The 14,237-nt window shown below is 36.5% G+C and overlaps 1 protein-coding gene across 1 annotated transcript in view; it reads right to left on the reverse strand.

Annotated features, from left to right (window-relative positions):
* Positions 1-1,143: 1,143 nt before the first annotated feature.
* Positions 1,144-14,237, reverse strand: part of l(2)34Fc (reeler domain-containing lethal (2) 34Fc) — a 30,324-nt gene continuing 17,230 nt past the window's right edge. Inside the window, exons 2-6 of the mRNA XM_083138509.1 lie at positions 7,810-8,006; positions 7,161-7,288; positions 5,900-5,991; positions 2,156-2,222; positions 1,144-1,281 (exon numbers count right to left, since the gene is read on the reverse strand). Coding sequence (XP_082994635.1) covers positions 1,279-1,281; positions 2,156-2,222; positions 5,900-5,991; positions 7,161-7,288; positions 7,810-8,005 — 486 coding nt within the window. The 5' untranslated portion in view covers position 8,006 and the 3' untranslated portion in view covers positions 1,144-1,278. The remainder of the gene's footprint in view (positions 1,282-2,155; positions 2,223-5,899; positions 5,992-7,160; positions 7,289-7,809; positions 8,007-14,237) is intronic.

Genomic DNA, 14,237 nt, shown 5'->3' on the forward strand with positions numbered 1-14,237 from the left:
AGACTTTTTGGGGGGGGGGGCACCTTGTGCAGGTCTAGCCTGGTGCTGCCATCTGTATTCCTCTTTAGCAAACTACATTACTTGGTCCTATTGGGTACATAACATGAGGAAAAACATGAAAACATGTTATAGCCACATGTTGCATGCTGTTCCAGGCTCTGTGGACAAGCATGTTAAATGGTAGACTTGATCTCACCACAAAGGTTACCAGATTCAAGTCCCGGTCTTGGCACAGATGTTCTTGTTAGTGTCCCTTCAACAATTTTATCTAATCAACATTAATTTTCATTTTCATAATTTGCCACAAGTGGCAAAAAAGTGGTGCTAAATATTGTTTGGATGATCTATCTCAGCAGGTGGGTGCAAGACTAGCAGTCTGTAGGTAACCTGTAACCTTCACTGGCAGTTACGCCACAGATTATTATTTCCCTTGATGAAACTGCAAGCTTTCAACAAGTAATTTCAAGAAAAGGGACATAAAACTTATACAAGAACCAAGCCCATTTATGGTCCAAAAGACACTTGTCAGGGAAACCGAAGCTTGAACTGCAAAGTCTAGATCAGGTTTCAAAGAACATCTATCAAACAAATAGTACAGTCTCCCCCAATGGCATAGTTGTTAGCATCACCACCAAGTGGTCCAAAGTTATATTGTATTGGTGCTTTTGATTATTTCTGTAATGCTGTTACTAATTGAACAATTTCGCAATTACCATTTTTAACCTTTGATTTAAAAGTTGCTCAAAGACAAAAATTGTAATTGGTAGGGTCCATTTTAAGGGGCTTTGCATTTATCACTGGTCCCCCCCACTCAATTCTTTACTTTCATTTGAAATTTTTGAGGGGTCTGTAATCCCATCAGCTCTCCTGGATACACCAGTGGGTCTGACCACCCCTACAAAAATTTCTGGTGATGCCCATGTTCATTAGTGATCTTTCTCATATGGATCTTTATCTTTTTAAATTTGTAGCCCATAGTAATTTTTTTCGAATTATTGCTGTTAAGACATCCCCTAAAAATTAAAATCACTAAATATCTTTAGTGAACCTTACCTTCCAAGCAGAATTTAAATCTTAAAATTTATTGTTAATTATTCCACATTTTTTGTACTTATATTTTCTGAAAATAATAAAGACTCAAGATAAAACACATTATCTTTATTTACTACTTGGTACAATTGATAAAAAATACAAAGTTCATGTTTAAAACACTGGTGAGCATAAAATGGAGAGTATAGTGCTTGCATAAGTGATGTGCAGATTTTGTGAGACTGCTTACTACTGAAACAAAAAAGAAAACACTCCACATTAACATTGAAGTTTGACACAATTGAATAAAGGATTTTATTTATTTATATATATATATAATTCCATCAGCTCTCCCCCTGCATACACCTGGTGGATCTGACCACCCCTACAAAAATTTCTGGTGATGCACATGGTCATTAGTGATCTTGATAAAGTTCATATATATATACTAGATTATTTTTTATTGAATTATGGAGGGATGGGGTAGGTTGAATATTGTTTGAGAGAATTTCTATCCTTCCTTTAAAAGAAACTTCATTTTCTGTTATCTTGTGTGTTTCAGAATAGCATGGTCAAATACTTAATAGATTAAATTTAAATTTATGTATTATCGTGATAAAAGTGATTAAATATTCGTTCCAACCTTGTTAACCTACATCTTCATTAAGAACATTAAAAACTTTCAAATTCTTCAGGTTCAACTTTTGTTAATGTTACACACTTTTTTTAATCTGTCCCTGATGGAAGAATTTGTTCACGAAACCAAAATATTTTAAGAATTTCATCAAACAACGATAATTTTATAAGTAATTCTAAAAGGGTAGCTCACACAGACTATTGTGAAGAACTTTACTGATATTAATGAAGAATATATATTTTAATAACATGCTGACGTTCCTGTGTATTGCAAAGGGCATTGAACAGAGTTATGAAGTAGGGATTTTGTAAACATACAAACACATACCACTGAGGAAAATCATTAGCAAACTAATACTACATAACAATGTGTAAGAGTTATCTTCACTTGAAATGTATGTTTGCTACTTGAACATAATTCTGACTTTGTAGCTTAGATACATTCGTACATTTAAAATTATATTGGAAACTGCAACCCACCAGTACCTACCTTTACTGAAATTGGCTGGCCTTGAATTTTCACCCAGTATATTTGAGCAGTTTCTGCAATAGTGACACTGGAGAAAGAAAAAGTAAAATTTTAAAAATTTTCTGATATTACACTTCAATTACATATAATTAAAAGTATCCTACTTAATTTTTAGCTGTAAGAGAGACTGCCAAGCGAAATCTGTACCCTTATTTAATTGCATTAATACTGTATCCAATATGAAAGCAGACCTCTGTGAAGAACAATATATTTTAATAACATGCTGATGTTCCTGTGTATTGCAAAGGGCATTGAACTGAGTTATGAAGTAGTACAGTGCACCACAATACCAAGGGCCCTGGGTTTGAATCCCAGCCTGGGCGTTATTTGTGAGTGTCCCTTCATTATCATCACTCATCTTCATGTTCGCGATTAACCAAATGTGGAAAAAAAGTAAAGTAAAATAAACTAAATTAATCAATACCAATGCACGCCAAACAATGGTGTTCGTTTCGTTATATCAAAATTTAGTATTTTTAAAACATTGTTGAAGTACAAAGGGCACTAGGAAAGTTTTGCAATACACCTTTAATTTACAGCCTTTCAAAATACTTTTCACCACACACTATATACTTCATACTTCAAAACCAGTCATCAAACCAACTCTTCCCCATTTCCTCAGGGAGTTGGGCACACTTGGAAGAAAACTATCCATTTTAGCCTGTTCTGTACGCATGGAGCAAAGTTTGGACTGTAGGGAGGATGCTCCAGCACCTTCAGCCCAGTATGTGCCAAATACTCTGCAAACTTTGGAGTGGTGGGCAGGAGCGTTGGTTTGGTGGAAAAATCAAGTGTCTGCCCTTTAGTGTGGACAAATGTTTTTGCTTTAGAGTGGACAAATATTTTTGAAAGTTTGAACAATTCTGAACAGGCACTCCTCTGTGTACCACTTCCTGGTGAATGTCTTCTGTGTTTCCAACACCACACTCTCCACAACTTCCCTTACAGTAAAGAATTCTGCCACCATTTTCTTCAGGGATGGGATTTTCACACAGACACTGGTGTGTTTTCATCTACAAAGACCCAGACTTTGTTCAGAGTTTTAGCAGGCACGTCATAATAGTAAAGCTAGGTTTATCACCTGTTACAATGCTGTTGGAGCGATATGTTCCATTTTCAAACTTCTTTAGCATCTTGCTGCACCATGACATGCCTCGTGCCATCTGCTTATCAGTTAAGGCGTGGGGTACCCAAAGGGAACAAACCTTTTTCACTTTAAGGTGGTTGTACTGAATGGTATGAATTGCTGGTGCAGGAATGTCCAAATCCTCTTCTCTTTGGTGATAGGTCACATGCCTGTGACTAGCATCTTCCTGACAGTGATTTTTTCCTCTGTGACACTAGGCTGGGCATCCTGACCTCAGGGCATCTTCCAGGCTGAAATTTCCGATACCACCTGAATATGGCCGGATTGTGAGGACAATCACCTCCCTGCACAGGAGCAATTTCGTCCAAACATTGCTCAACACGCAAACTGCATGCAAAGTTGTAGCACAAAATTGCCCGGTATTCAGTTTTTGACCAAGATGACATTGTGAGTTCTTTTCACTGCCACAGTTCATGAGCAACTAACACCCAAAAGTCATCCTGCCGGCTACAGTGCAGATTTGAACATGTGCATGTGTCACAATGTGCAACTTTCGAGGTGCGCCACATTGCAAAACTTGACTAGTACCCTTTGCATTTGCTGACAGTTTTTGTGTGTTTAAAATTTTGCTATAGATTATAACAGTATTCATGTTGATCACTGAACAATTTCTTTTCATTCTTACATCCTAAAAGTAAAATTTACCTTTCACCTAGTTTTCAGTCTTTATTGGATACATACTCTTTCTATTTCCTTATTCCTACTCTAACACTTTACATCTGGAGAGCAGCTCCTTATGTCCTCAGATTAAGATAAAAAAAAAAATCTTCATAGTGGAAAGTGAAACTTTGACAGATCTCTAGTAGTAACAATTTCTCTACCTCGCTCCATTCAGAATTAAGTGATAGATAGCCAGGGTTTCAAACCTTTATAGTACAAGAACTATAACACATACAGCAAAAAGGTGCATATCAGTACATAAAGAATCTCTCCCAAGTTTGGTATGTACCTTACAGGTGCTCAATATATGCATCCCTGGTGACACAGCAGACATCAGTCCTGAAATTAATTATCTGCCACACACGTCCAGCCTGTTTGTTTTGCATCGCACAGGCAACCAGACTCCTTGAACTTTTACTACGCATGATGGTCTTGTCTGTAGGTGCTTCTGTTCGATATTTCGTACGAAATATGCATTGTACAGTCAACAGACTCACATTTAGCAAATTCTAAGATTTAGAATGCTTGTGTTCACTAGTGCATGTCATGTTTGCGTTAAATGTGTTATACTGCCACCTAGATGCTAAATCTACAATTACATGATTGAGCCTATTACGAATGCAAACTTTGAGATTCTTTGTGTACTGATGTGCACCTTTTTGCTGTATGTGTTAAAGTAAAAAGTAAATTTCCCCGTGCATGTAGCACCATGCCATGCAGTCACATTTAGGGGGTGTGGGGGTAGGGCCCCACACATTCTCTATCTCTGCCATTTTGTAGGTAATGTGATCAGTAGGGAACTGAACTTTAGGTAAATAAATGCTTTTACTGCGATAAGATAGACCCCCTCGTTTTTGCCAAAATTCTGATCATAGCCTTATACGTAGACACAGCAAATTTTATTTTACATAAAAACAAATTTTCCAGTTTTCCATATGTAAATACATATTTTGCGAATTTTCATTTTAAATACATACAATCGCTCATTGACTTCAGCTATCTCGAAATCCTCGAAGGAAAAACTTTATTCTCCGCACCTCTTTCATATAGAGTGTGTTAGGTTTGTTTTGTCTTTGAACACTCGCTGGCAGACTTACGATCCTATTGAGGGGGAAAAATTACCCGCACTGGATCTAACGCACAAGTGCTAATATCTAAATGTACAGAAAGTTTTGGGAAAAACAAACGTTTTCAAACTTCGTGCCAAATTGCACATGTTTTGGAAGGTGAAGTAGAGGAAGAGAAAGCTTTGGAAAACTTCTGCGTTAGTGGCATTTCGTGCTTCAAATATGCAAGAATTGTTTGTGACGCGGAGCGATCTTTCTCACAATATAAGATGCTTTTTAGAGATAATCGTCACAGATTTACAATGGAGAATTTGGAAAAAACTATGGTGATCCACTGCAACTTTTCTAAAAAAAATAGCTCACTAAGATGTAATCATTTAGAATCTGATTCCAGGTGTTAAAAATGCATGTAATATTTTGTTTTTGTTACCAAATGGTTTTTCTTTTTGTCACATATTTTCAACATTTAGGAGACACAAAAAAAAAATATTTGAGTTTTTTAGCACATAAAGTTCCGTTCCCTAGTGATCGGTACCATGCTCCAGCCACCTTTTACCTCCCAGGGTTGCACCCAGGTACCCATTGATTTGAGGCTGGTTATAGTTCTTGTACTATAGGTTGAAATGTTCAAAACCCCCACAAGTAAAGTTGCCATTTGGGTTGTTTACTTGCTACTTTTCACTTTTAGGAAGCCATCCACACTACTCACTGTGTTATCTAAGTCACCTTATTCTGAAATACGGTTTTTTTTGTTTTTGGTCATTGAATTATTTTAAAATTATATGACTAAGAAGCATGCATTTGTGTAAAATGGAGACTATAAATACTTACTAAGGTATAACTGTTTCTGATAACCCACGGGGAGCTGTCCATTGTGCAGACAAACTGTCCTTTGAATCAGCACCACTGTGAGTGACAGCATTCTGAAATAAACAAATATATATATTTAACTGTCTCAGCAAAGATTTTGAAATGCTGAAAATAATTATTTTTCATGAACAGAAGGTAAAAAAACGATGTCAGATATGGGTTATCACTCAACTTTTTCCAAACTATTGTGCATGCATAGGCGTAACTTGGAAGAGACAAATTTTCAAGTTTGTTTAAATTTACGAAAGCAGCTAAAGAGAGAGGTTTGGAAGTTAGCAAAGACAAAACTAAATATGTGCTTACAGGCCGAAACCAAGTGTTAGGTAATAATCAAAATTTAATTATATTGATAACTAGTTTGAATCAGTTTCCAAATTCAAGTACTTAGGAGTATTACTAACAAATTAAAATGATATTAAAGAGGAAATAAAAAGACTTAGTTCGGGAAGTGTGTATTACTTTTCTCTTCATAAACTTATCTTCTCATAATATCTAAGAACGTAAAAGTTAAAATATGCAAAAGAGTAATTTTGCCAATAGTATTATATGGATGTCAAACTTGGTCCCTTACATTAAAGGAACATAAACGAAGAGTTTTTGAAAATAGAATTCTTAGAAAAATATTCTGACCTTAAAGGGATTAGGAGACAGGTGAATGGAGAAGGTTTCATAATTTGGAACTGCATAATTTGTATTCATATCCAGATATTAGAATAATTAAATCAAGAAAACTTAGATGAGCAGGCCTTGTGGCATGAATGGTAGAGAAATGTAGGAAGGCTATGACGAAGATGGAGGGATAACATTGAGATGGACCTAAAGGAAATCTGTAAGGATGGAAAAGATTGGATTGATCTTGCCCAGCATAGGGACAGATGGAAGGCTTGTGTTGCTGCAGCCATAAATCTTCAGGTTGAAAAGAGTTATTTTTTTTTTTTGTTAACCTCTTGAGAACAAACATGTATGATCTGCCCCATAAAGTTAGGATTAAGTTACACTGCTGCATGCATGCATGCATATAACAGCTCAAATTTACACAGCAAGAATTTATATTTTCACATTGCTCAACATACATAGAATGAAATTAGTTCTAGATACAAGCACATGTTTTTATAGGGAAAATATCTGATTACTGAAGTATCGGCAAATCTAAAAATATCAATTTTAGGGCTGTAAATTTGCAAATATACAAATTAATCTTAGCAATAAAAAGCAAACTTACATCCTTTCCAGAGCCACAGCTCAGGCTATGTCCAAGTTTTGGATTTATAGTGAAACGTCCAATTGGTTGATCTCCAACTCTCATTTGCACAATGAATCCCTTGAAGGGTCTGCTACAAGAAACACTCACTGAAAAGTTAATTTACATTAATGATTAGCACACCATCTTTCCAAAACAATTTTTAAGTTTGAGAAAAGTCTAGACTTTTGGTATTTTCAACTACCGAAGATTTGTTTCATGAGTAAACTATATTTCTGTAGTTTTAGTTCTAATAGGGGCAATGTCAAATGTTGACAAGAGCGATTCTTCAGTTTAATTCAACCTCCTCCCTGGTTATTAATTTTCTTGGGAGAAGAAAGTCTAACTGAATAGTTGACATTAGGACCTATTGCCCAACCCACATAGGTTATTTTCATACTGAAACTTAGCACCATGTGGAGTTTAATTCTATTGAAAGCTCTTTTTCATGAAGATGGGACCTTTCAGATCCAAAACATAGATTTAATTTAATAAGAGTTAGAATTTTTAAACTAATTTGCTATTTTTAGTTACATACATTAAAATTCCTAGCACACACAGAATGTTCCAAATAAGATTGAACTAAGTTGCAATATACAAAGTAATGATGTTTAAGGCCATATATTTTTACCTGTGATGGTTTCACCACCCCTTAGACTAGATTTTGAAGTGGAGATAGAGCAAGGAAAAGTATTTGCTGGCTGAATTTTCTCTCCATGTTGAGGTTCCATGTTATCACAAACTTCAACTGGTGCGCCACTGCCATAGGCATTAACGTACTGAACGATGGCCAAAAATAGGCCAAGTGCAATGAGTGTTGTCTTCATCCTGTAAGCAATAAATAAAATTAGCCAGGAACAAAACATAGTTGCCTTAACTTCTAACATACTACACAGTTCCTGCCTGTTACCTCAATATTTATTTTTTCCACTGGGTGTTAGCTGTACTACACAAGATTGGCCTGAAAGCCTAATCGAGCTAAGATTTCAGAGAACTTCTCATATCTAACACAGAAGTATCTAATATTGGTATCTGGGCCTCTCCCATGGCGCAGTGGTAGCGTCATTACCTTGTAATCAAGGGGTCCCGGGTTCGATACCCGGTGGAGGCACAAGTGGTTCGGATCCCACTTTAAACTGTAGGTCCAGTCCCGATTAGCCTTACTGTGCAAAAAGTGGACTTAAAACACCAACTCAAACCAAACCAAACCAATATTGGTATCTGATACAGTCACTGACACTTCTGGGTTGTAACTACCACATTTACTTTCAGTGGGATCATTACAACCCATAAGTGTCTGGATGTACATAATTAGTACATTGTTATACTTGATTGCAACCCTGGATTTTAGGAGGAGGCCCTTCATGCTTTGGCTGTCCTCTACAAAGCAGCCTGAATATGGAATGTCTTTGAAAATGGGTGCAAAGTGAAAAGTAAGACACTGGAATGTGACAAAATATGAGAAATTAACAATGTGACCCATAACCACAGAGGAGACCTACAAATCATTTGCTTTATTTTACTTCGCTTTTTGTGCTACTTTTGACTAATTTGTGAAGATGGGGATGAGTGATTATATGATTAAGGAACACTCTCAAACATCCATGCCCAGGCCAGGATTCGAACCTGGGACCCCTGGCGTCATAGAGGAGACCCATGAGTTAGATCATGAGATGACAGACTCATCCACGGGTATCTAGGAATAACTCTGGAGGGAGGCAACTGTAGCATAGTGCTGATCGCTTTATGTATGGCAGATCGATATTATTAGAATAATTAAATCAAGACGACTTAGGTGGGAGAGGAAAGAAGAGTTTAGAGGATTCTTGTTGGGAAACCTGATGGAAAGATACCTGTAGGAAGGCCAGGACAAAGATGGAGTGATAATGTTGCGATTGACCTAAAGGAAATCTGTAATGATTGAAAAGTTTGGATTGATCTTACCCAGGATAGGGACAGATGGAAGGCTTGTGTTGCTGCAGCCACAAACATCTGGTTTAAGAAGGCTAGAGAGTTATATCGAGTATGTGCGGGATCCTACTTTTTCACCTTTATCCCACCCATGTCTTCAGTGGCGTACGCAAGGGGGGTTACGGGGTTTAACCCCCCCCCTTGAGCGTGTGAAATATTATGAAAAATGCTGTGGAAAAAAATTTAAATGGCCAATTTACCACAGTCAAAGATCTGGGACAATACTATTACTATTACTACATCTACTACTACTACCACCACTAATAATAATAATAATAATTTGAATTATTATTTCCATGTAGCATGGAGAAAAGCACAGCATTCCAAGCACATGCGTCTTTCAGTGATGCCTTTAAAATAAGCACAAGTTCTTGAAAGTGAAATATGAGGGTAACTATGATTTAAAAGAGAAATAAAATGTTTTGTATTTCAGTTGCAACAATGTTCAATACTCTGGCGTACGCAGTTTTTTTTGGGGGGGGGGAGGGGCCGGAATAATAAATGTGGATAACACATGGCTTCGTTTTGGAGGGCAGGATGCATAATAAAATATTTCGTATTTTTGGAACTTTTCAGTCTATTAAAATTGTATTCAAAGAGAAAAATGGTAATCGGGACTCACTTTAAAAGAGGTTTCGTAATAAGTTAGCAGCCTCCCCTTAATATTATACCTTTGATTTTTTAAAGTTCTTAACGGATTTTTATTTGAAAATTCTGATTTTCTCAAAATTTTGGTAGGGGCTGTAGCGTCATCGGTAGAGGCATGCATATTTCGTTTTTGACAAAAAGAAAATTAAATTTGAAATAACACAGTGCAATGTTAATTTTAAAGGTTTCTGAAAGGTGCGAGGTGCATTTTCCTACCCTGTTTTGTCACGAAATTATGCGAAATGAACTGCAAAATGCGAAATAGACTCTTAAACACGAAATTTACTGTTTATATACCGACGCGACACTTTCTGAAGTCTGAAGTATCCTGCGTGTTATGCAATTCACGGAAAATTGATTAATTTTGCTGTAAATATTTGAAAAGCAAAAATGGACTCCTCTATACAGGAATAAACTTAATATTCTGGTAATGATTTAATGTGCTATTAGAAGGGATATGTTTATTTTGTGTAATACTGCGATTATATTCACATTTTTAAAACCAAAATGTAATTTTATATACCGCTTTTTCACCGCTATAACAGCGAAATTTCATTTCATTTACAGCTTTTGAACCCGAAATTGACTGTTTTTATACTGAAATTTTGCTTTTTTATTTACCAAAAGTATGTGCCTCTAACCATCGGCCATGCCTCTACGTACGCCAGTGTTCAACGAACATGTATTTTTTTTGTGTGAACAATGAGAATTAACTAAAGAAAGTTCTTGGTTCGTTGTTAGAGGCTAATGTATAGACAAAGGCTAGGCGGACAAGAAAGAATACAGTCACGAATTCGCCTTCCCATTGTATTGTTTACCGCAGCACGTTTGAATGTCTCTTTAAAATGTCTCACCTTGTTGACTAGACAATTATTCAAACGACAATAAGCTTAACTATTGCAAATTTTTTGTTGGTAAGAACAGTGAGACAATCCAGATGTGAATTATCGGGGACATTTATGCGGGGAAGAAGCCGGAAAAATTCCAACCAATTCCGGGAATCGAACCCGGATCTCCCGCGTGGTTGTCAGACGCTCTACCGACCAGACCACCGCAGCTCCTAGGATGAGTTCCATACTTTGATTATTTCAATTTATTTTAATATATTTTCTTGTTTTATGGATTTTCTTCACCCTTAAAATGTCTCACCTCGTTGACCAGACAAAAAACAAAAACAAAAAAATGCTCCCACGATTTGATAAAAATTGAATGATTAGAAAGTAATTTCTTTCTATTGTTTTCATAAATGGTATATTTATGTAGATCTCTACTACATAATAGTAGTAGTGGTATTAGTAGTATTATTAGTAGTAATCCAGCTAATTAGTTAATTATAAATATTATTAATTAATTATGATTATTATTATTTAATTAAAGTGTAATAAATCAAAGGTAATGTGAATTTGGAGAAAGTTTTAGAAATAACCCCCCCCCCCCTTTGACGAAATCCTGCGTACGCTACTGCGTGTCTTCACGGAATGTTGTAGATCTTTAGCCGTACATTCATTCCGAATCTGCAGGAAATATATTTTCCAGTTTCTACAAGTTATCGAATGTTGGAACTTGCACAACTGCCTATCCCTTTTAGAAACCAGTAGAAATTCCTATTGTAATTTGTACTGGTTTCTACCTTTAAAAGTAAGTAAATTACTGGAGAACGTGTCACATGATTTACCACCAGAAAAATGTGATTGAAACAGGCGAGTGTGTTGTATGGCGGCAATCGAATTTACAATATCTCTGGATAACATCCCCCACACTTTCTTTTCCAAAGCAAAATAATATGCACTGTGAGAGGACAAGGAATATGCTTGTAAAAGGTTGAGAGCTTTTCATGAAACTATAACCGATTATTTTGAGGACTGATTATTTCTTCCGAGAAGAAGGAGGATAGAGAGATTAACACCCCTCAGGCAAAATGAACTGTCCTTACTATGCAAAGACAAAGGGACAAAGGAAAACGCGGTGAAGTTTTTCGAGCAGTGTTTGTAGAGCCTTTGAGTGAAAGGCCGTGTTGTTGCTTCGCGCGTTGGCTGCAGAAGTTTACATGCAGCAGTTGGCGTCGAGATCTCTGGCTATAAAGAATCCGCGAATTTGATAGTGCTATCGGCAGAAAGTTGCAGTTAGTTATTCTTGGACTGTTTTTGTAGATGTCGTTTGCCTAGTGAACAGTTAACAGTGATCTGTGTTCCGGACATTTGAACGTTCGCGTGATTGAGAAAAGAGCGCGCGGAATTTTATTCAAATACAAACTGTTTTCTCGTGGCAACTTTTATAGCGCGAGAAGTGAAAAGAACACTGCAAGCGTGTATTAGTGAACTGAGAATTGCTAATCGAGGTGACGACGCTGATATCAAGTTCGACCTTTGAACTATGAATGCGGCGGTGAATTACATCGAGGGATAGACGTTGAAGATCTTCGAGGGAAAGAAGAAGCGGCGGAAAGAAGACATCAAGGAGCTTCTGCCAATAGTGTTCCCCCCCCCTAGTGTCGAGAGCTCTCGAGAAGTTTACTTTTATATCGGAAGTGTTGATTACAGTCTAAGTGATAGCGCAGCGCTGAGTAAATTTCGTAAGTAGGTCGACCATATTCTTTTAATTGAGGTTAAAGTGTTTATTTTCTGTTTATTAATCCACGTTACTAACCAAAGATTAATCTAACCAGAAGGCAACTGGAGGTAAATTTTGTATTAGTTTTAACTATGTAAACCAAAGCCCTCCAGCTTACCAGGGCAAATTAAAAATTTATTAATCGCTAGTTCATTTTAGAAGTTTGTAATAAATAACCAGTAAAGAATCCTTGGGTTTTCTTAAGCAGTTTTTAAAGTGTAAATCAGAAATGTAATACCAAAAATATGTTCTAGCGTAAGCGAAACGGCGACACAAAAGTACAATAACAACTTTTATCGTTATATGGTGCCGAAACCCGGGACTTCCTTCTGGTTATTTGTTGAGATACAATGTTAAATTTAAGAAATCATGTTGATTTTATGTTGATATCGGATTTTTTGTGTGTACAATATTGGTGTTCTACGTAGGATAGTGGAAGATCGGAAGAAGAGGTTTCTTTTTTCTCTCTGTCCCTCTCGCTGCAGCTGCAAGGGATTAGTGAGCTAGCGATAAGTAGGTCGGTGATACAAACATGGTCCGAACGTCGATCTCTCCGTCTCAGGACGAAGCACCCGAAATAGGCTGGGATGAAATACTTGAATGTTGTGGCAAAAAACTTCGTTATGAGGCGGCAATAGAATGTAGTTTTTGTAAAAAGTGGTACCATAAATCTTGCGCGGGAATGAGCGAAGAAGAATTTACGAAATTTGATCTGCATATAGAAGAGATTTTTTCTTGCAAAATATGCTGCGCTTCGTCAGGAAAAGAAAATATCAAGGAAACAAAAGGAGAAGAAAGTGCACAGGGTGTTCCAAAATTAACTAGCGAAAATGAAGAGAGTGTTAACCTCACGACACTTTTGTTATTTATGAAGCAGAGTAGGCAAGAGCAGCTTATATTTAGAGAAGAGGATAGGCAAGAGCAGCTTATATTTAGAGAAGAGGATAGGCAAGAGCAACTGAAATTTAGAGAAGAGGATAGGCAAGAGCAGAATAATAAATTTGACATGTTGTACCAGAATGTGGAGGAAAGTAAACGAACAATGCAAGAAATGAGCGTACGGCTAGAAGATAAATTGGAGAAGTTAGAAATTAAGGTATCTAAATTGAAAAAGTTAGAATGTGATTTACAAGATCATAAGCATTCTTGTCAGATTAGACATGACGAACTAAAGACGACTTTAGGATTGCAAATGGAGGCTTTGGAGAGCGAAATGAAAATTCAAGAGAATGAAATTAGCAGAGTTAGAGATAAATGTAAAATGATGCAAGGGAGTGCTGAAAAAGTACAGGTCCTTGAGGAACGAGTTTGCGAGTTGGGAATGAAAAGTCAAAAAGTTGATGAGTTACATTTTGGGATACAGTTATCTCCTGAACTGATAAGTAAAGAAGAAAATATTTACGAAAAGCCTAAGAAAAATTATATGTTTTCTAAACTGCAAGAATGTGTAACTTTAGACGTGACGATACCCGAAATGACTTTGATAAGTAAACGGAAGAAAATTAGAATGAGACCTAGATATAGTTCAGTAAAGAAAGTGAAGAAAATGAAGAGAAAGAAATTGAAAGCTGCAAAGAAAGTGAAGAAAATTGAAGAAGCGTTAGGGAAAGCGAAGAAGAAAGTTCGTGAAAAATCTAAGAATGTTAGCACAGATAGATCAAAGGCAAGTATGAAAAGGATAAAACAGGAAAATAGAGAAATGCGTTTATCTGAAGAGGGTGGAGAGCATAAGAGAAAGCCACAAAAGAAAAGAGACAAGAAGAATCAGAAGAAAGTTGATAGTGGTGATTCTCATAGTGAGAAAATTGAACCTATGGAAAATCGGAAACA

The sequence above is a fragment of the Lepisma saccharinum genome, chromosome 17 (assembly GCF_977018435.1).
Source record: "Lepisma saccharinum chromosome 17, izLepSacc3.1, whole genome shotgun sequence".
NCBI lineage: Eukaryota > Metazoa > Arthropoda > Insecta > Zygentoma > Lepismatidae > Lepisma > Lepisma saccharinum.